Below are 22,776 nucleotides of genomic sequence, written 5' to 3' on the forward strand. Positions count from 1 at the left end.
AATCATGTAACATGTGTCCTGTGTTGTGACTGGCTTATTTCACTTAAGATAATATTTTCAGGGCTCATCCACATGTAGCATGCATTAGTACTTCCTTTATATGGCCCAATAATATTCAAATCTGTGGGTATGTCCTATTTGGCTGCTCCCTGCATCAGTTGATGGATACTTGGTTTATTTCCACATTTTAACTATTATGTCTAATGTTGTAAACATTCATGTACAAGTTTTTGTGTGGGCATGCGTTTTCAAGTCTCTTGGGAATATACCTTGGTGTGGAACCGCTCGCTGGGTTATATGATAACTATATTTAATATTTTGCAGAACTGCCAAACTGTTTTCTAAAGTAACTGCACCAAGGCACCTGGGTGGCTCAGTCCATTAAGCATCTGCCTTCGGCTCAGGTCATGATTCCAGGGTCCTGGGATCAAGTCCCACGTCGGGCTCCCTGCTCAGTGGGGAATCTGCTTCTCCCTCTGCCCCTCTTCCCATCTCATGCTCGCTCTCTCTCTCTTTTTCCCTAGTGCGTGCTTGTGCCAAAATAAATAAATAAAAATCTTTAAGGTCGCTGCACCATTTACATCCTCACCAGCCACGTAAAGGGGTTCTGATTTCTTCACATCCTCATCAACACTTACTGTCTGGAACAATACAGTATTATAGCAAACTTGTAATCATTTAGGCACTGATTATCTATAAGGTGGGTTTTCTAGGATTTTGGTTTCTCTGTGTCCCAAGTAACTGATTTGTCAGTTTTGGTCTAATCATCTCCAGTTTCACTTTCCTGGGGATAGGCAGGTGAAGAGAACATGGGAGAAGTTTCGCTGGTTAATGTAGGTACATATTAACCCCTGTTGACAAGTTGTTGGCTAGAAAGGTTTAAGGGGGTGAAAGGCTGAATGTATCAACTTCAGTGAAGTTTTGGGTTAGTGACAAGCGCTCCCCGTAGGACTGGGGATATATTCTTGGGTACTATGCTAATTTGTAAATTTGGGGTTTTCCTTTATGAAAACAGTGAAAACTAAGCATGTTCCATATTATCTGGATGACTGCCATATAGGGAAAACTGAAACTTAATTTTAGTGCCTTTGTGTTTGAGTTTGTTTGGTGCCAAGAAATTCAACAGAAGTGACGGGGCACTTAATGCAGAGTTTTAAAACCCTCTCCAGGGGCCTGGGGTAAATTCTAAGAGTTTCCTATATTACTCGAATGTGGCGAGGAGTGGTCATGGTGAGTACTTCTCTGGTGTTTTCAAAGAAGCCCTTGTAATGACAGTGAGATTGAAGGCATACTCCCAAAGGATCGAAGGCTTCACACAAAGAAGCCTGTTGCAAGCGAACATTACTTTGAAGTGTTCTGAGACAATCTTTAACCTTTACGTGAATTTATATTCTGTTTCATAATATTTACATAATCGATAACTAATACTCATTGAAATATAAAATAAAGTCTTAAATTACATAACATCAAATGAAAATAGCTGCCCCTTTCCCCAGCATACTAAAACAACTTCCAATTTATGTAGAACAAATTTTTTAATTGTCCTTTTCATGTCATCCATTCATTTCATAAATGTTGATTCGTCCCTGCTCTGGGGCCGTAAAAAATATAAACGATGTTACCCATTCGCTTTAAGATCCTGGAAGGTCCTTGAGGAAACAGTACCAAGATGTGATCCAAGAAATCAAGTGCAAGTCAACATAAAACGAAAAAGGCAACATAAAATGAAAAAAGAGGTGAGGATGCTATGGAAAGAGATTTTGGGGCAGGGTGCTTAAATATGTGTGAATCAATTGCTGAAGATGACAGTTTACAGCTGGAAGGACCTGAGCTTACATCCCTGTGCTTAAACTTGCCTTATGACTTTGGTCAAATGACTTACCCTTTCCAGGCATCACTTTGTTTCCCCCAAGGGATCATGCATTTTTAAGTTCTTGTTGGAAATTTCTAGAACTAGGTCAGTTTTGAGAGGCAAGGGAGTGTGGTAGAGAAGAGGTCAGATTTTGTTATTTCATCAGGGTTCATCACCTCAGTCCTTCTACTGTGTGGCTTTGGGCCTCTCTGTAAGTCTCTAGGACTCACCATACTCACATATGAAATGAAGGTAACTGGAATTGCAGGTAGAGCAGAGACAAGAGTAATGAGACTGTTCGAGATCTTTTTACTGGTTTGGGCATTTGATATAGAATCTGGAGAATGAGTAGAGCAAAGAGAACATGATTAAGAACCATGGAAGCTAAGTAGGTCTATGTAATATATCGTAATATAGTATCTATACTAATAGCCTACAGAAAAAGAAGAGAGGTAGAAAAGATAGAAAGCACTCAGATGATAGAAAAATAGAGGAGACTTTAAGAATCATCACTATGGGTTATGATGTTCTTAGTCAAGTAAAGATTGCAGTTCATTTTAGAAATAATTCTGGTTTCTTCTTTGCCTGTTTGTTCATATACATGAACAGTCTATTACAATGTCTGGTACCTAATGTTCATTAAATATCATTTACTTTCTGAAGAAATTGTCAGGTTAGTAGGGAGTAGTATATTTCAAGAGACAATAATAGGCATGCTTTCTAAATTAGACTAGAATGTTGGATTGAACAGAAGAAGGAGTTGAGTGTGAAATGAGCAACCAGCTGCCAGGTGTGGGTGAGTAGTGATCAGATATATTGGAAAAGTAGGACTAAGTTATTTGGAAATCTTAACTTTGTGATAAAACTTTATTTGTTTTAATTTTTGTTAATTTTTCAGTCTTTAGAAAAGACTCCTGTTTCAAGGAAAGTCTTTCATTCTACTCTCTGAAACCCCCATATCAGCTACATTAATTAACATTCATATGATAAAGTAGTTAAATGTATGATAATAGTGACAAAAATTGTGACTTAGACAAAACAGAAATGATAAAGATGGAAAGAGTAAGTGGCAAAATGGTGATTAAATATAGATTAAGTATATCAAACAGTTTTCAAGAGGAGCAGAGCTTTATATAGTCTGTCAGGAAAGGGCTGCTGAAATGTTTGCTAAGTTAGAGACAAAGCTAGTTAAAGTCCTACAGGGCAGTAACCTTTGCAGTATGTTCTCTGCAAGGCAGAAATTATTTGCATCGCTGCTGGACAAAAATAATCTACAAATTAACCTGTAACTTACCTAATCAGTGCTAAACAGCAAGTCAGAATAAGGTCCATTCTTCTAGAGAATGGAAGAATCTTGGGTGGACCTGTTAGACCTGCTATGGTGGGATCCTAAAAGGTGGCTATCCTTTACCTTATTTTCATTTCTGGGTAATTAGAGATTAGAGAGGGCCATTAATACCACCCAAATTACTAGGATGTATGGGACTGTCCATTGAGTTCCCTATGTCTCTCAATGTGCATGGAGTCTTCTGGAAGCAGATTTTTGTCCTGGGCTGAAATCCTGCACTAACATGTTTGGTTTCTTTTTCTTTTTGAAGATTTTATTTATTTATTTGAGAGAGAGCAAGTGAGCATGAGCAGGGGGAGGGGCAGAGGGAGAGGGAGAGAAAGTCTCAAGCCAATTCCCTGCTGAGTGTGGAGCCTGACACGGGGCTCAGTCTCATAACCCTGAGATCATGACCTGAGCCAAAACCGAGAGTTGGACTCTCAACCCACTGAACCACCTAGGAGCCCCTATATGTTTGGTTTCTCTAAAACAGAACCATTGCTCTTCCAACAACTAACCTTCCCATTTTTCCTCTCTTGTTTTCTCATTTTGTTTCTAAACTGACTGTACTTAAATGTCAGGTCTTCACAGCCTCTCCCCCGCCCCTTCAACTCCCATATAGACTTATGGAAAGTCACTTTGTAATAAAGCAGCAAGCCTATTTCAGATACAAATTGCTTTGCTGTATGTTCCAGGAACAAGAGAAAAAAGTCTAGAGGTCTCTGAAATGCTTTGCCACTAAATCCTTTAGACTCTGGTTACAAAACCCACAGTATTCTCTCACTGAGTTATTAAGTTTGGTTTGGGATTAATGTAGGAGTACCCCTCTCTCTCATTCTTGTGGCAGTCTACATCAGTTTCCTAAATAACTGTTGTTTGGAACTTAAAACTGGACAGAGCCTTATTCAGGTAAGTAGGTGGGCTTTGTTTTATAGTCTCTTCTCTTTGTCCTTGTTTTACAAAGCCCAGGTACTGTGTGAGCCTGTCTCACATGTGATCTTTAGGACCTGGAAACTAACTAGCTCGGCAAAGTTAGAAGGTTCCCAGGTGAGAACCAGAAGGCATCCAAGATGGGTGGTGTCCCTTCCTACAGGATTTGTCTGCTGTTTATGTAAGGATTGGATTTTTAGGATCTGTATTATATATTGCAGGATCAGAAAACCATAAAGGTGGAGGACACCTCAGAGGTCATGAATCCAGCCCCACACTGTTTGTGGTCTGTGGTCCCAGCTACTAAGCCCACCTTTGGTGGAAAGCATGAACCTCCCTAAATGGCATGTTCTGTTTCCTTGATTGTTCATGAATTCTCTGTCCCAGAATGAAAGCAACCTCATTCTGTGCACTGATTCTACCCAAGGGTACATATCCAAATAAATCTCTATTCCCTCTTACATAGGAAAACCATTGTGATATCTTCCCTAATAGTTGTCTTTTTAAAGCTCAGAATCCCAGAATCCCTCTACTGTTTGTGGAAGGTAATGGGTGGCAGACAGCTGTCCAAACAGATTTGAAGTTTCTCTGTTTCTTTTAAGATGTGGTACTTGGAACTGGATATATTACTCCAAATTAACAGGCCAGTGTATGGGTTTAGGGGAGGGATGAAAAGACTGCTCCGATCAAAAGATCTATCATTTGTGTGGACCAGGAATGTATTGGAATTTCTGATAGCTGGGTGACATTGTCCAGTCACATCAGCTCTCTGGTTCATTATATCTTTGGGTTCTTTTTGAACTAAATTGCTTTTGTGTCAAGTAGTCCCATCTTAGCCATGTGGAAATAATTTTTAACTTTAACCTAATTTTTAAAACCTCATAATAAACAGCACCATTAATGACATATAACTTTCATCAGAGTTATTGGTGGTTAAGAACCTAGCTCTGGAATCAGAGACCCTATAGGTTCAAATCCTATCTCCGTTGCTTATTGACCTTGAGATGGTTCATTGTGATTGTGCCTGTAAGATACTTCCCGTGGCTCTTGGCACGTGGTCAATGATCAACAAATGGGAGCTGTTTTTACCCTCTTTGCCAGACTCCTGCTGAGCTCAACAGGCATTATCCTATTTAACCCAACTACAACTTGAATAATACTCTTACTCCTTTTTTCAGATGGAGGAACTGAAACTCAAAAGAATTATGTAAGGGGCGCCTGGGTGGCTCAATGGGTTAAGCGTCTGCCTTCTGCTGAGGTCATGATCCCAGAGTCCTGGGATCAAGCCCCCCGTCCGGCTCCTTGCTCAATGAGGAGCCTGCTTCTCCCTCTCCTCCCTGCTTGTGCTCTCTCTCTCAAATAAATTAAAAAAAAAAACCAAAAAACTTTAAAAAATAACAAAATAGTTATGTAACTTGTTCAAGGTTATATGGCTGCTGAGTGGTGTGTTAGAAATTTTAGCATAGGGCGCCTGGGTGGCTCAGTTGTTAAGTGTCTGCCTTCAGCTCAGGTCATGGTCCCAGGGTCCTGGGATCGAGTCCCACATCGGGCTCCCTGCTCAGCGGGAAGCCGGCTTCTCCTTCTCCCACTCCCCCTGCTTGTGTTTCCTCTCTCGCTGTGTCTCTCTCTGTCAAATAAAATCTTTAAAAAAAAAAAAAAAAACAACGGAATTTCAGTATAGGTCTATCCGATGCCAAATGATTGGCACACCTACTTAGCTTTATTATGTGGTATGTTATTTGTATTAGTATTTTCTGACCCATTCTTTTAACCCTTGTCTGTCTTTTTTTTTTAAATTTTTATTGTTATGTTAATCACCATACATTACATCATTAGTTTTAGATCTTGTCTGTCTTTTTAAAAACCTATTTATTAAATATTTAACTTATACAAGGAATATTTGTAACATATGTGTGAATTCAAAGATTAACAACACGTATGCATTACCCAACCTGAAATATAAAATGCCATCAACATCTGTAAATATTTTCTCCTTGTCCTCGCCCTGCAACCCCTACCAAGCAGTAACCATTATTCTGAATTTTGGGATTAGCACTTGTTAACTTTGTCTTACTGGTTTTCCACATATAAATATATTCCTAAACAACATATTTTCATATAACTGTCTGGTTGAATAAGCATAACATATGAGATGTGGCCGTGAAACAACTTTATTTTTTTGTTCCCTGTTGTCCCTTTAAGTTAGCTCTGTGATTAGTTCTTGCCACGCCCTCCATGGAGACTCAAGCAGTACCCATGACTTTTCTGGTCATTTTGGGGTCATAAGAATCTCATTTCAAGTTGGAAAAAAAAGCCAAACACAGTACTCTACTCATTCCTTCAATTGAAATGCTCAACTTCATGTAATAATCGAACTTTAATCTTGCTTTAAAATTGAGGCTCCTGACGTTGGCAGGGCATGTCTCACCTCCTTGTCCCCTGCCCCCAGGCCCCCAGGAGTATTGTAGGCCATCCCAAGCCCTTGTTCTGTCACGTGGATTTTAAAGTCAGCTGGTCAACCGTTATGCACATATAGAGCCTGGATTTTGATTGGAGGTATTTTTGAATCTTGATGTTGTTATGGTCGTGGTTCTCCCTTTACCTTAGTCAGGTTAGCATAATTGTTAACCTAAGAGGTGGTTTCTGGGCACTTCTCTAGGTGGGCAAGGACCCTCTGTGCTGTGTTCAAAGCTCTCAAGTAGTAGAAGGTGTGCGTCACTGGCCTGACCGTCCCATTCCCATCAGCGGCTCTTTATTTATGTTTTGAATTAATATACTTTATTTTTTAGATCTTTAAGTTTACAGAAATATTGATTGGGAAGTACAGCGTTTCCAAATACCCCTATCCCCTGCACGCAGTTTCCCATTATTAACATTTTACATCAGTGTGGCACAATGAGCCAAGGTTATTAAATCTGTTATTACTAACTAAAGTCCATAGTTTATGTTAGGGTTCACCTTGGTGTTGTGCAGTCTGTGGGTTTTGACTAATGTATAATGATGCGTATCCACCATTATAATATCATACAGAGTAGTTTCACTGCCGGAAACATTCTCTGTGCTCCTCCTATTCATACGTCCTTCCCCCTTAACCCCCGGCACCCACTGATCTTTTTACTGTCTCCATAGTTCTGCTTTTTTCCAGAGTGTCATATAATTGTAATCATACAGAATGTGGCCTCTTCAGATTGGCTGCTTTTAAGGTTTCTCTGTTTTTCATGGCTGAATAGCTCACTCCTTTTTATGGCAGTAAAAACCACTGACTGCAGTGATATCCCATTGTCTGGCTGTGGTACAGTTATTTATCCCCTCGCCTCTTGAAGGACGTCGTGGTTGTTTCCCAGTTTGGGCAATCATGAATAAAGCTCCTCAGGCCCTCATTTGTAAAATGAGACATTGAACAAAAGTCTCGATCATTTCCAACAGTCAAAAATCCCATCTGTGAAGAAACCTGACTGCCAGGAACAGGAAAATTAATTTGGGCGGCATTTTAAAGTCGGACCTAAGCGGTCCCCTGAGGGGAGGACGCGCACGAGGAGGAAAGAGAAGGGTGGCCGTGAGGTGAGAAAGCAGCTTTGAATGAGAAAGACTGGATAGAGCCGCGAGCCTATGTATTACTTTAATTAATTAATTAAAACGTGTAAAACAGAACCAAGAGCAGCAAAAAGCGTAGCTGGAGGTGGAGGAGCCGCGCCAGGCTGAGAGAATGGAGGAATTTTCCGGAGGGGCTGGTGGTGGGAGCCAGGGCCCCTGCTGCTCAGTTTATGGGACTCGTTTGACAGGGAATAACCAGTTTGCCTGTGGGGCTATTAAGGAAGGACAGACAGCCGCAAACATGCACGAATGTATCTGCTCAGCTGGCCGGACGGCATCATCTACTCGAAACGGCAGAACAGCAGCGATCACGTTTATGGGGCCGCACTCACTACACAGAGCCTGTCATGGCGCCTGGAGCCCGGTTGGTAGCTGCCACCCGCCTGTTCCTCACGCTGAGGTAACTCGCACTCTGTTCTGAATCTGACCCCAGGGGTTGGGCGTGGAGAACTCGCCAGGCCCGGGGGCGCGGCTTCTCCGTGGGAAACGTCTGCACCCACTTCCGGCGTAGCGCTGGCGGCTGCGCTGCCGCCGACCTGTCCGCGCTGCTGCCTCTGGAGCTTGTGCGCGGGTGTGTAGGACCAAGACTTCACATCGTGATGAAGGGGGATCAAGAAATTGTTGGAACACTTCTGGGATTTGATGACTTTGTCAGTGTGGTACTGGAGGATGTCACAGAATTTGAAATCACGCCAGAAAGAAGGAGGATCCCTGAATTAGATCAAATTTTGCTCAGTGGAAATAATGTAACAGTGCTGGTTCCTGGAGGAGAAGGTCCTGAAGTATGAATGGATTTCCTTGACTTCCTCTGTTTTGTCTTATAATGACAACAAGATAGAAATTTTTTTTTTTAACCTTTTAATGTTTGGATTCTGTAAAGCCAAGTTTCCCGTTAAAGGGAAATGTTTTGAAGATGCATTTTTAGTAAATGCCCATTTTTGTAAGTTAATCATTATTATCTTGGAAAAAGAAGAACACTTTGTTCTTTGAAGACTAAAATTAAAGTGTTTTTGGTTAAAAAAAAAAGAGAGAGAGAAACCTCTCTGCCTTTTGGATTGCAGCCGGGGTATATCCCAGAAGATAATTTTTTTTAGAGAGCTCCTGATTGTTCTGTTGTGGGAAGCCTTCTCTCTGGGGCTCTCATGGAACCAGGTTTCCTCTCCTGTGTAATTGAGGGCTGAGCCCTGGAGAAAAGCTCAAGTCCAAACGGGCAAATACTAAGAAGTCAAGATGTTTGTTTTAAAGTCCCTTAAAAAGAGTGACAGAAAAACCATCAAGAAGGAAGACCTTTTCTGAGGTTGTGGGTGAGGAGGATGGAAAAATGGGGAGGCATGTTACCGACTTCTCTGAGGTGGGGATTTGGGAAATATATTGTGGCTCTTGACTGAAATTCATGACCTGGATGCTTGCAGTAAATACATGCTTTACCATGAATTTTGTGACCTGTTGTCTAAATCCTCCTCAAATGTTTATTAGGTTAATCGTAAGGCAATTATGATTCCTGTTTTTTATTTTGTATGTTTAACAGCTTTATTGGTATTTTTAGTTAACTCATTTTAATTTTACAATTCAGTAATTTTTAGTAGATTTACAGAGCTGTGAACAGCCATCGCAACAATCTAATTTTGAAATGTTTCCACCATCCCCAAAAGAAACCACATGGCCGTTTGTAGGCGACACTTGTTTCCTCCCCTGGCCCCTGGCAACCACTAATCAGCTTTCTGTCTCTATAGATTTGCTCTCTGGGCATCTCAGTATGTTGCTAGAACCAAACAGTATGTGGGCCTTGTGTCTGTCTTCTTCTTAGCCCTGTAAGGTTTTACTTAGCTTTTGAGGTTTATCCACGTTGTAGCAATATTTATTTTTACACAAGTAAAATAAGTGACTTTGCAATACATGACTCATGTCTTCCGTACATCTGAATTTATTCTTGCTTTTAAAAGATAATGGGTACAGATATTATTTTGTTGTGTGGTGGTGAGCTTGTTCTTTAATTCTTCTAGGATTAAATCAGAAGGACATTAATGATCTCATTGTGCAGAAGAGTCTGATCTTCCTGTGACTGGGCCCCCAAGCCCTCTTTTGATTGTAAAGCTGTACAGCTACACTAAATGGGCGGCTGTAAATATTTTGCCCGTGACCATAAAGGGCATTTGGTCCCACAGCGAACAGCACATTCTTGAGACTAGCCTGGGGACAAATGTCTGCTTGAGCACTTTCTCATCTGCACCATAGCTGGGCAGGGCATCCTGCCAGCACAATCCCTGGAACCCAGTACTGGCCCTGGTCAAAGACCTAAGTTCCTATTTTTTAACTTTACCTTTCTTTGGGGTACAGTATTGGAATGCTCCTGTGACTTTTTTTGTGTGTGTGCAGATTGGAGAAGAAAATTAAAATTGAGATTTAATACCTGAAGGGAGTAGGAGGAAGAATCTTGGAAAATAATAGATAATAGGTCCAATATTCCTATTGAGAAGATGTAGGTAGAAGACAGTGACAACTCTCTCATTAGGCAGGTTTTTTTTTTTTTTCTTTTGTTCTTCTCTTTTTACATTTCCTATTTTTTAGGATAAGAAAACTTCAGCAAAGGTAGCAAAGCACTCACGAGAGACCAGAATAATGTTACGAACAACCACTTACTTTGTGAACTAAAGAAGAGCATAATGCTGAAGCATTTCACGTGTTTGTCCAGTGTGGTGGTGTTGATAAGGAAATAGTAAGCCCTAACTCAGGATGTAATAAATAGCTCTAAGAATTATGCAGTGATTTTTATTATGTCAAGGTTTCTCAGGAACAGATATTTGGAGTTGCCACTTTCCCAAGTGCCATGCCCTTCCCACCCCCCCACCCCCCCAAAAAAGGGCAAAGGACCATTCCATGGAGGATAAAAATGGGTGCCTGGATAATCATCACTTAATAGAAAAGGTAAAAATACTGATAATATAGCCCTTCAACTTTTTCTATGTCTCTTCTCTAAATTCCACACAAAGAAGCCTTCATTTCATAAAGTCTGTTTTGGTACCTGTCTAGTGAGTCAGGTGTCAACTCAAGAAAAGGGACGGAACTCCTCTGGCCCGTCACTTGTTTCCTGAAACATCACTACTGAGGATTCGATGTGGTACGCGGGTCTCTGGATGTTACGTGTAGATGGACAGTCCCACATGCATGTTGGGAGGGCAGGACTCCAGTAATGTAGGGCTTTCCCTTCATTTCATGGCTGATTCCTGAAGGCAAGAATTGGGATAGGGTGATTTCTGTGGCTTCAGTTCAGTGGGCCCTCCAATTCTCAGACTTATTTCTCTTTCCCGGGGTATATCTATAGGAAAAGCAGCCGGAAAGCCTCTCTTTGTCTCTTTTTTTTGATATTACAATGTACAGGTAATTCATGGGAAGAATTTGGTAGTCTCTCTCACAGATGGAGACGTTTCCCTTGTAGGCATCCAGACCTAATGTTTACAAAGAGACTCTGAATGTTTCATCAAATATTTATTGAGCTGCTATTAGGTGCCAAGTACTGTCCTATGTACGTGCTGTGGCTAGGGATGACTATGACAGGCCCTGTCCTTAAGGGGCTTGTGTCCGCTGGGGGGTATGTCAGTCATGCACAAACCTAACTTAAAAATGGTGTGTGTTAGGTGCGGTCTGCCACGGCATTGTGGTTTAGCACAGGACCTGTTGCTTTCAAGACGCCATCAGGGAAATTTCACTCCTGAGCTGAATCTCATGGGTGACAGTGGCAGGAGGAAGGTCACAGAGGGATAACAGCCAGGGGCTGACCGGAGCACTTGTTATGTCTCAGACACTGTTGCACGAATAATATTATTTAATCCTTGCCACGGTCCTTTAAGGTCTCTGGTCCTGTTATTCCCACTGTGCAGGTGAAAAGTCTGAGGAAGCTTTGTGCGCAGGGATATTTGAAACTGTATAGGATAGTCATGAATTTTTCTGAATCAAGTATATCTTGGAAAATTTTAATTCATTTAATGGGTAAATTTGAAACTGGTTTTTTTGTTTTGTTTTGTTTTTTGCCTTTTTTTTTAAGCCAGAGCATTTTTTAAATGTAGAAAAATGCATGTATTATAAAACTTCGCATTTTAACCATTTTTAGCTGTACAGTTCAGTGGCACTAAGTGCACAATATTGACATTGTTGTGCAATCATCACCACCATCCATCTCCAGAACCTTTCCATCTTCCCAAATTCAGACTCTCTACCCTGTAAACACCAACTCCCCATTCCTTCTCTATCCCCCAAGTCCCTGGCAACCACCATTCTATTCTCTGTCTCTATCAGTTTGGCTACTCTAAGTACCTCAGTGTGATTGGAATCAAAGTATTTGACCTTTCCTGCCTGGCCCTTTTCACTTCGCATAATGCCCTCAAGGTTCATCCATGTTGAAGCATAGTGCAGAATCTCCTTTTTTAAGGCTGAATGATAGTCTATTATACAGATAATACTACATGTTGTGTATCCATTCATCTGCAGATGGTCTTTGGGCTGCTTCCACCTTTTGGCTACTGTGATAATGATGCTGTGTACATGGGTGTACAAATACCTCTTCAAGACCCTGCTTTCAGTTCTTTTGGGTGTATCCCCAGAAGTGGAATTCCTGGATCCTGTGGTAATGCTATGTTTAACTTCTTGAGGAACCTCCAGACTGTTTTCCATAGCAGCTGTACCATTTTCCATTCCCACAACAGGCAACAGTGGTTCTAATGTCTCCACATCCTCACTAACACTTGCTATTTTTCTGTATTTTGGATGAAATTCATCCTTAATGGTTATAAGGTGGAAAGCATTGTTTTTTATAAAAATAAACTTTCTGAAGGGAATGAAAAATTTGCATGACTTGTAAAGATAAATCATGGAACTTGAATTTTCTGCATTCAGTAACCTGCTTCCCTCAGCCTTCCCCAAGGTGTGAACTGGCTCTCCTTGGTCCCCAGGGAGAGGCAATTGCAGTGAGTTCAGGGCTCCATCCCTTTCTCCTCTGTGATCTTAGGGCCCAGCCTCAGATTTGCATCTGTGAAATGGGTGAGGTAGTAGAGGGTGGTTATGAGCATTGAGAATACCTGGCATACAGACTTTCTCTCTCACTGATTGATATTATCAGGAGTAATTTAGAGGAAAAGTTTGAGCAGCACTGCCTGAGGGGAGTTGTTGAAAAGCTTTCAGCTGGGAAGTGGCAAGCCTCCTCCTTATTGTCTGCCAATAATTTTGAGACTGGAATTCCTTTGTCAGCAAGCTGGAGGAAGGCGGTTAATGTCAAGAGAGGCCCAGAGTTGCTGATTGTGTTTAGAATCAAGGACCTGGTGGCCTCTCAGAATGGGGAGGAAGCAACTGTATTTCAGTGATTGCTTGTAATAGGTTCAGCTGCCAGTCAGGTTGAATGACCCATGCTCCATATTCCTGTTGGCTAGATGCATGTTGGGTCCAATTCCAGATTGTTCTACTATGGAATAAAAGAGAATGTGCCTGAGGAAGACTGGAGTTAGAGCATAATTTCATAATCGCCCTAGAATTCCAGATGGGGAGTATCAGTAGAGCCTGAGTTCTTAGAGAGCCATTTCACCTTCCCATCAGGATGGCATTCACACTGGCTTCTGAATGAGCTGCTCCCAGTGATTCAGTCATGAAACGCCTGGTGTGGGTGTGGAGCACTTTCCAGATTGATCTTTAGCTGCAAATAGGTTTCACTCTCTGGGTCAGAGGGTTCCCAGACTTTCTCAGTCCATGAACCCTGGTGTCTTAAGTCTGTTACAGAACCCATAGGCCAAAAGAAATACCTAATAATTCCATTTACCTAAATAGTTTTAATTAGCTGTCTGAAAAAGGGTGTTTCCAACTGTAGAGAGAAAGAAGAAAGCTAAGAAAAACTTCAATTTCTTCAGAAATTAGTGTGCTTGGTGCAATTTGAAGTCACATGGAAGTCTTGAGATGAATCATCTCAACTCCATTGTTGAAGGTTAGATATAGGTTTTTTTTTTTTTTTTTTAACTAAGTTTCATAAAATTCGTAGAAAATAGGGCTCTCTAATTATATTTGTGTTATTTCCTGGACAAGATTGTAATTCTGCAGAGCAGGCCCATGTTGAATGTGGCTTCCTGGGCCTTGCCCAGTATTGGTGAACTGCCAGTTCCCGCATGTGGACCCATTATCACAGTGATACAGGGAGACATGTTGCTAATCCCCAGCTTAGGGGAACAAGAACTATGCTTAGGATCAAGCAAATTTTAGGAATTCAGCTTGAAAATGCACAGTGATCGCAGTAGTATCACCAGTATTTTAAAGGACCCACTCCTCTTTTTCTCTTAAGCCCTAGTGATGCTTTCAGTTGGACGGGTAGACAGCTGGACAGTCTCAGGTGGAGAGAGATCTGAGACCTTAACTTCACTCAATTTTTATTTTCAAAAGATCATTGTTTTTATTGAAGAGCGAATTGAAGGCGAAAAGACAGTTCTTGCCAAAGGGCTAGTCGATAAAATGAAGTGATGATCTTCATCCTGCGGTGACAGTATCGACATCCATGTTCTTGGAGCTCTAGATTCTGACCTAGACTTTATACTAAATCCACCCTGTTTGCTATTTCCTTTTCAGTTCCCTCTTCTAGGCCACTCATCTCTAGCTGTCACTTAGGGGTGCTTCTCCTGCGCCTTTCATGTTATTCCTCCAAAGTGACAGGATAACCTTGGATCTGCGACTCGAGCCCAGCCCTGCTGCCCACTCCAGGCCCAGGGTGACCCGCAGCTGCTGCCCGGGCACGTCCACTTGCATGATGCAAAGGCAGCATATTTTGATTGGAAGTCCTTATCTTCCCTCCCGTTCTGCTCCCCTCTAGGTCTGGGTAGTTCAGTAAACGGCACCACTGTTTGTCCCAGCCTGTCACCTGGAGTCACACTGACTCCCTCTCCCTCAAGGCACACACCCAGCTGGTCCCCAGGCCATGGCATTCCGTCTCCATCACCGTCCCCATCTCACAGCGCCCGTGTGAGTCCAGGCCACCGCTGCCTCACCCTGGTGGCTCTGGTGGCTTTGTAATTGCCTCCTTGGTCTCTAGTCTTGATGCCTCCGGATCTGTGTAGGTCATCTGCTGATCCTCAGAATAAACCCTGAATCCTTAACATGGCTTACAAGGCCCTAGCCTCTCCCTGCCCACCATCCTCCAGCCATCTTGGTACCCTCCACCTTCGATATCTGTCAGGTCCTAGTGCCATGTCACTTCCAGAAGGAGGCCAGTTCAGGTGTTATAGCAATGCAGAGTTCATCACAATTGCTTATTATACAGTTGGCCCTTGAACAACATGGGGTTTAGGGGCAACCGATTCCCAACATAGTCAGAAATCTGCATATAACCTTGGATCCCCTACAAACTTAACTACTAATAGCCTACTCTTGACCAGAAGCCTTACTTACTGAGAACATAAACAGTTGACTCACACATATGTGGTATGTTAGATATATTATATACTGTATTCTTACAATAAAGTAAGCTAAAGAAAACATATTATTAAGCAAATCATAAGAAGAAAATACATTTACGTATCGTACTGTATTTACTGAAAAAAGTCCATGTGTCAGTGGACCCTTGCTGTTCAGCCACGTGCTGTTTAAGGGTCAACTATGTGTCTTTCCTCAGCCGGAGAAAGGTCTGCGGTGGCCGAGACGATGTGTGCTGTTCACCACTCTCCTCCTGGTGTCTCTTCCAACACCAGCCAGACAGGAGGAACCAAGGGAGCATTTGCCGAATGGACGGATGAATGGATGAATGAATGTGTGAATGAATAGATGAGTGAATGGATGAATGAACGAAGCCTCATAGGCAGTTCTTTCTTTTTTTTTAAAGATTATTTTTATTTTTATTTATTTGAGAGAGAGAATGAGAGAGAGAGAGAGCGAGCACATGAGAGGGGGGAGGGTCAGAGGGAGAAGCAGACCCCCCGCCGAGCAGGGAGCCCGATGCGGGACTCGATCCCGGGACTCCAGGATCACGACCTGAGCCGAAGGCGGTCGCTTAACCGACTGAGCCACCCAGGCGCCCAAGGCAGTTCTTTCTTGTTAAAAGACAAAGTTTCAAAACAAGCCACAGGAACTTCATTTACATTGAGGCCATCAGTGTTTCTTCCTAATTTATATTCACTCCAGTGATGACAGACTTAGTTGACTTTGCAGGTGTTCTTACCTGCACGTGGCCCTGTGCTGCGTATGTGACCACCGCAGAGGCAACCGAGGCACCGACTATTGCCCAACCGCCAGACTCTTGCATCAGAGCAGCCGGTCTAGGTAAGACTGTTGGGCTCTATAGAGTTGACTGCTGTATCATTATAGTTCTGAAATCATAATTAGAAAAGAAACGAACCAGCAGACTTCGGCAGGTTGTTTTTTGGCGGAGGAGTTGTGAAGCAGGGTTGTTTTGAAATGAAATTCAAATGTAGTTAAATTGGTCACATTGAAGCACACACTTGCAGAGCTACCTTGCCAGATCTTGAAAAAGTGAAAGGCGGGCTTTGTTTTGCGGACAGGCAGGCTTCGACTCACAAACCTTCTCCCTAAGAAGTAACTGCTTGGCGGTCCCACTCCTTGTCCCTGAGCCTGAAATCGCTGCCCGCCGGGGAAGCAACAGTCAAACAAGACAAGCTCAGGATGTCAAGATGCCATGAATACAAGCAGTGTGACCGGCAGGCTGGTGTAGGGCTGCTGACTCCATAGTGGGCCTGACCTTAGTGCGGTAGCGAGTTACAGCCCAGGACACGACAGCGGGTTTTCTTCCGTGTGCTGGGCTGTGTGGCTTTGCTCATGACTCCACGGCATCAAGGACATTCCTGGCCCGAGAAATCAGAGGAAGGTGGCCAAGAGGCAGAAGTAACCTCTTATGTAATGGAACATGCCCCGGGGTGGGGAGTGGGGGTGGGAGTAGCTCACAGAGGATGATGAGTGTAAAGAGAGGAAGGTCAGAGGATGCCAAAGACAAACATTCCTATTTCCAAATATCACAAGGGCCTTTCTCGTATAGGGGGCAAAACTCTTCTTCCTCTCCTTTTTCCACTTCTACCATCTGAACCACTAAGCCAAAAAAATCAGGTTCCTCTTTTTATTAATTGCTATTATTAATTTAGTTTAATATACTTATAATTCAGTTATTAATATAGCAGTCATATTACTATTGGAAACACTGTTTACATTATGAATTACGGGAGATTGGGTAGATAATAGGCGAATCTTACAGGAAAATGTGTTTTAAATTCTTTTTTTTTATTCTTATGTTAATCCCCATACATTACATCATTAGTTTTAGATGAAGTGTTCCATGATTCATTGTTTGTGCATTCTGCTCCATGCAGAATGTGCCCTCCTCAATACCCACCACCAGGCCAACCCGTCCTCCCACCCCCCTCCCCTCTAGAACCCTCAGTTTGTTTTTCAGAGTCCATCATCTCTCATGGTTCGTCTACCCCTCCGATTTCCCCCGCTTCATTCTTCCCCTCCCGCAATGTGTTTTAAATTCTTAACACTTGACTCCTAAATTGACATTTAGAATACTACTTGTCAAAATTTTGAGACATTTTGTTATTTATATCTCACTGTCAGGGTAAGGGAGAGTCCTAAGGCATATATTATGTGTGTGTATGGAGAAAAGTTAGAGCTGATTTTAAAATGGAATAATGGAATTTAATATATATTTTGGTTCCAGATCCATCCTTTGGGAAATACCCACATTTAGGTATTCCTTGGCTGGTGCTTACATGCGCATCTGGCAGTGACCTTTTGAATTGGCAGCATGGCTATGGGGAGCAAAATGGGTTTCCATCTGTGGGTCACGAAGCAGTGACTTGCACACGTGTGTACCTTTTCTGCACCCCCATGAACTGCATGGGATCCCTTACTTTTGCCTAAGTCTAGATACCTATATAGTAGGCATAAATCCATTGAATTCCTAACAGAGTATTTCATTTTCTGATCTAGAAATTTTGAGCTGGAATTTCATTTCCTATTAGCCATTTTTATACTAACCTCTAACTATAAAATGTATGCTTTACAAAGAAAGGTGTCATGCTACGAGCATAGTTAAATTTCAGTGGGAATATTCTGCTTATAATGCATTTGCTTCTCATAACAACCTTATGAAATACTCTCAAAGAAATGTGAAGATCACACTGGGAAATCTGAGGTCGGGACGGGATGTGACTGGCCCAGGTTCCCAAAGGTAGTAAAAGGCAAAGAACCCAAACCCAGGAATTCCAAGCCTTAGACTGATGCCCTTTCTCACCTAACCTGCATTCCGCTGTAACTCTTTGAGGTGTGGACTTACTGAGATGGCCGCTCCCTGGGTCTCGGCTGGTCAGCCCTGGTTCTTTGTGACGGCTCTCAGAAGGCACATCTGTTCCTTTCCTACTTGCCTGGACTCAGAGGGTAACCTGTGTCTCATCTTGCACACTACTTCACTTCCCTTGTTTTAGGTTCCAGATACTTAAGTCTTTCTTATCCTTTAGTTTTTTGTTTGTTTGTTTTTTAGCACCTAAACTAAACTGGTTTTAAACTTTCCACAAAAGACAGACTATAGTATTCATTTCATTTCAGGCCCTGCGGAGCATCTGGCATATCTTAGGACATTATGACCTAGACTTAGACAAGTCTAGCTCGGCTTGTCTCTTACACTCACTGCTTTTCCAAGCCATGGGAGAGTGTGAGAATATGGTTCCACCATTAGCAGCAGGAGGTTTTCTTTATGTTTCAGCACAATCCTGAAGTCCTCAGTGTTACTTCTGTTGGAGGAGCCATGTCTGTGGGATGTGATGCCAGGGTATTCCTGAGTCTGATACCTGCTCCTTTTACATTCTTTCGGGCATCCAGAAGCGTCTGGCTTGTGAGAGCCGGAACATCATGTCAGGTGAATGAAGCTGAGGAAAGAGTGGTGTGGCCATAGTGATGGCCGCGTCTCCTCATAGGCTCAATGTCGGAGGCGTAGGTCAAGTTGATGGGCTATGAGGCCCTGCAGGCTGACAGGACGGACCTGACTGGGAAGACAGAACTGCTGCAAATGGAAGGAAAGGAAAATCCCTGGGGTAGGGGTAGGGTGTTTTGAAGGGTCGAGATTCTGAGAGATAGGGCCGTCTAGCACGGCTTGTCTCTTACACTCACTGCCCCCTCAGGACACAGTGGATCAGTGCAGAGAATCGATGGGAAGCACAGTCGTCACTAGAGACTGTATGCAGAGGATTGCTTTCAGTGAGCACCCAGAGCTGTGCCCTTCCCACAGCAGGTGCCCTAAACAGATAGATCAAGTGATGAGGGAGCAGGTCATGTGATCCCATGGAAGCTTCTGGCCACAAATCTTTGTGTGGAGAAAGAATGGCAAACTCTAAAGAAGCCACTAGGAGCCCTCTGAGTTGCCAGTGAGTCCCTCTTTGGAGGACAAATATGTGCAGAGAAATTGGCAGCAACAGTGAAAGCCTTTGAAACACACGCCTTTTTTCTCCACCATGAATCTTCCTTGCCAGGGTTCTGCTCCTCTGTCCTCTGTCAGGTTTTCCTTGCAGTTGAGGCCAGTTTGCTTTTCCAAGCCATGGGAGAGTGTGAGAATATGGTTCCACCATTAGCAGCAGGAAGTTTTCTTTATGTTCCAGCACAATCCTGAAGTCCTCAGTGTTACTTCTTCATCCCCCAGAGGTATGAATGATGTCTCGCGAGGATGGGCTCACCAGAATAGCCTCCTCCTCGAACAGAGTGGCCACAGATCAGCTCCTGCCGGGCTGGGCCGTGCTGTCCCCCGGGCAGGGGGCCTCTGCTCAGGAGTAGTTGCCCGGTCACCACTGGCTTTGTTCATCGGTGGTGTCATCCCACATTGCTACCCAGCATGGAGCAAGGAGGATGTCTGCCAAGAGGTGGGAAGGGCTGACAGGGAAACAATATCCAAGTGTCAGTTCAGTTAGAAGACAATTTAAATTAGGCAGTGTAAGGCATTTTGGCAACTGCTTTAATGTGGGAAACAAATGTGAGAATATGAGTTACCTGGTTGAACAGAGCAAGGAAAAAGTGATGGCAGAATGGACTGCTATGGCAACTCCCAATTTAAAACCTGTTTGGCTGCTGGATAGAACAGAGTTGAAAGTTTGATCTCGTTTCCCCAATATGCAGTGTTATAAATTGTGGTTCTATGCCTAGAAACACATTTCACGCAAAACACAAAAACAAAAAACTTGAGCAGAAAAAAAATGCAGGGAAAATACAATGCAAAGATACACTCTTGTAAGCAGTTAGTAAGTATGTTTTCCCAAACACTGTATTTACAAGCTTCATTGAGCCGTAGAGGGGGTTTTCTCTGCAGCCTGCACCAAGTGTTTTAGACTGAGTCTGATGACGCTCCAGATTCTGCTACCCCTGCCTCTAGCAAGCAGAAACATTGTTTTTGCTCCAGTGACCTTCAAAGTGCCTTCAAGATAAGGGCCATCCATCTGGAAAACTTTCTTGCTCTGAATAGTAAGTGCAAGGGAAGTCCAGTTTCTGCAGTGACCTCAGTTTTGGCGTTGGTTGCAGGCATTAGGTAGTCCTAACCATGAACTTTGGTGGTTGCTGCTGCAATCTTACTCACAAGGAGAAAGACTGTGAACAGGGGACGAGGTGTAGGAAATCAAGGCAAGCTATCTTCAGACCTTTAATTTGGCAGTGATTCTCCCGAAGTGTTCCAAAGCTCTTTCAGCTCTGCGGTTTAAAGTGGGTGTGGAGGAAGGGGAGGTTCAGAGGCTGGGACTCTGCTGAGTGTTGGGGCGATGGCAGGACAGTATAGTACAGAGGATCACGTCAGCTGTTCCACAGATCCAGACCTACCCCGAGCATGTCTCGCTAGACCTGCCTGACCCCCAATTCAGAGATCAAAGGAAGGTTTTCCTGTCTTTGGTCTAAGACCTGCCTTGTCAAATCCTCATTTTCTCCACGCCTTCCGCCCTACTGAACTGACAGAGCAAACACCTATCCCCATTGGGAAGCCCCATCTCACCCACAGGAATGTGGTTTAGCCTAGTAACCCAGATAAGGCAAGCCAAGACAATCGTATGCTTGTATGAAATTGACACCTTTCCCAAAGATACAGTGATTCAATCTCATCCACAGTTACCTTTTTATATACACTTCCCATTTTTAAACACTTAAGTGATTGGATTTTTAAATGAAGCCAGAGCTCTGGCTTTTTTGAGGCATCCTCCCCCAGTTCTTCAACAGAAGAGACCCAGGGATACCAGATCCATGGGCAAGGGACATTTGTCCTTTGACAGACAGGTACACATGGGGGTTGGGCAGGAGAGGGAGAGGGAGGGAGAGTGTCTTATATTAAGGACTGTGGGAGTTTGGGGGTGGGAAGCAGCTTCCTCCCTGGATCTAGAACCCACAGTTGAATCTTAGATACATTTGTCAATGGAAATGTTATAAATTATGGTTAAATTCAGTGGTAGCCATATTGTTAGTTAAATATAGTTTCATGGACAGAGTCTGGGGGTGGGGGAACCAGATTGTCTGTTGTACCTTTAGAGTACAACCTGTGCATAAAATGTAGGGTGCTAGAATTTCCAGCTTTTGCTCAGAGTCTTGATTTCAGTAAGGCTCTGGGAAAGGTATTGGAACGGTTAATAGAAGGAAAAGGCCTGACAGGAAGAGAAAGAGGGAGAATCAAATGGGCAAGTTCAGCATATGAGAAAGACTTATTACTTTCTTTTTATCAATCCCTAAACTGTAACTTACTGAAAATAAAATTCTGTATAATTGCAATGAAGTAAAGCATTTATTATTGTCAGATATTTTGAGATTAATATTTACCGGAGTGTCTTAGTTACACATCTGTGATTTTTTTTTTTTTCACAGCCATCTTGGTTTAAATTATAGAAGTTAATAATTTGGGTACTCAGATTACACAAAATATATATATCTGACTTAGGTTAATATGGTAATATGTGGCACGAAATAGAGAATCTTACTCTCTACCCAAGTATGAATTCATTTAACTTTAATTTCCTGGATAAAGAGATTTATAAAAAGCTGTACCAGCTTAATATTTATGCCAACTCACTTTTGTTTTACATTTAATAAGTTAAAATAATTTCTTTGAACTAAGAGTAGGGAAAATATTAAAGTATGGGTTGCACTGAGGCGCCTGGGTGGCTCAGTCGTTAAGTGTCTGCCTTCGGCTTGGGTCATGATCCCAGGGTCCTGGGATCAAGCACCGCATCAGGCTCCTTGCTCAGTGGGGAGTCTGTTTCTCCCTCTCCCACTCCCCCTGTTTGTGTTCCCTCTCTCACTGTCTCTCTCTGTGAAATAAATAAATAAAATCTTTTTAAAAAAAAGTATGGGTTGCATTACATATTTCCAAGTCATATCTTATAGAAGAAACATTTTATATTTTAAACAGAAAATGTAATTTTACAGAAGAAAATCACTTTTCTAATAATCACAGTTACTTTAGGACCCCCTTTGGACATTTTTATTCAAATTTTGCTGATTAACATTGAGACAGATTGAAGTATATGCTATCAATCTATACATTTCAACATTAATATTAGAAAATATTTTGTTATGAAATATTTATAAAATTCTTCATTGTCATATTAACTCAGATATATAATTTATGTAATGTGAGCATTCAAATTAGTAAACTTCGGATAAATTTGATTACCTATTAAAATTAAATATCTGTATTGATGGTTAAAAAGTGAATGTAACAATTAACATGTCAATATTTACATTCCTATGATATTAAATTTTCTTTTTCACTGAATGTATACAAAACATCTACAAAATTAGATACAACTGTTAAAGTAATAGAACATTACTTTCTATCACAGGAAACTGTAGCTGCTAACAATATTACCATTTTAAAGATTTTTATCAGTACCATCAAAGAGTACATAGAACACTGTTTTATGATTGGAAATGATAAATTTCAATAGTTTCCGGGAAACCATTCTGAAGCTAATTGATAGCACTTCCATGGTTTTCAGAGCTTTCTCTCACATTCTATTTCTTCTTCCTAATAGCATCATTTGAAGGCAGTGGCTGGGAATGCTGCTGGCTTTCTACAATGCATAGGACA

At 42.2% G+C, this 22,776-nt stretch overlaps 2 protein-coding genes across 3 annotated transcripts in view; both read left to right on the top strand.

Moving 5' to 3' along the window:
* SPATA13 (spermatogenesis associated 13) overlaps window positions 1-22,776 on the top strand; it is a 141,542-nt gene that overhangs the window by 31,272 nt on the left and 87,494 nt on the right. The gene's annotated exons all lie outside the window — the stretch shown is intronic.
* On the top strand, window positions 8,126-8,729 carry LOC118009577 (U6 snRNA-associated Sm-like protein LSm5). Its single transcript, XM_035003678.1, has one exon. It carries the CDS (start codon window positions 8,303-8,305, stop codon window positions 8,489-8,491), a length of 189 nt encoding a protein of 62 aa, XP_034859569.1. The 5' UTR covers window positions 8,126-8,302; the 3' UTR covers window positions 8,492-8,729.

This window comes from Mirounga leonina, unplaced genomic scaffold, assembly GCF_011800145.1.
Source record: "Mirounga leonina isolate KUSES-001 unplaced genomic scaffold, KU_Mleo_1.0 Mir_127, whole genome shotgun sequence".
NCBI classification, from domain to species: domain Eukaryota; kingdom Metazoa; phylum Chordata; class Mammalia; order Carnivora; family Phocidae; genus Mirounga; species Mirounga leonina.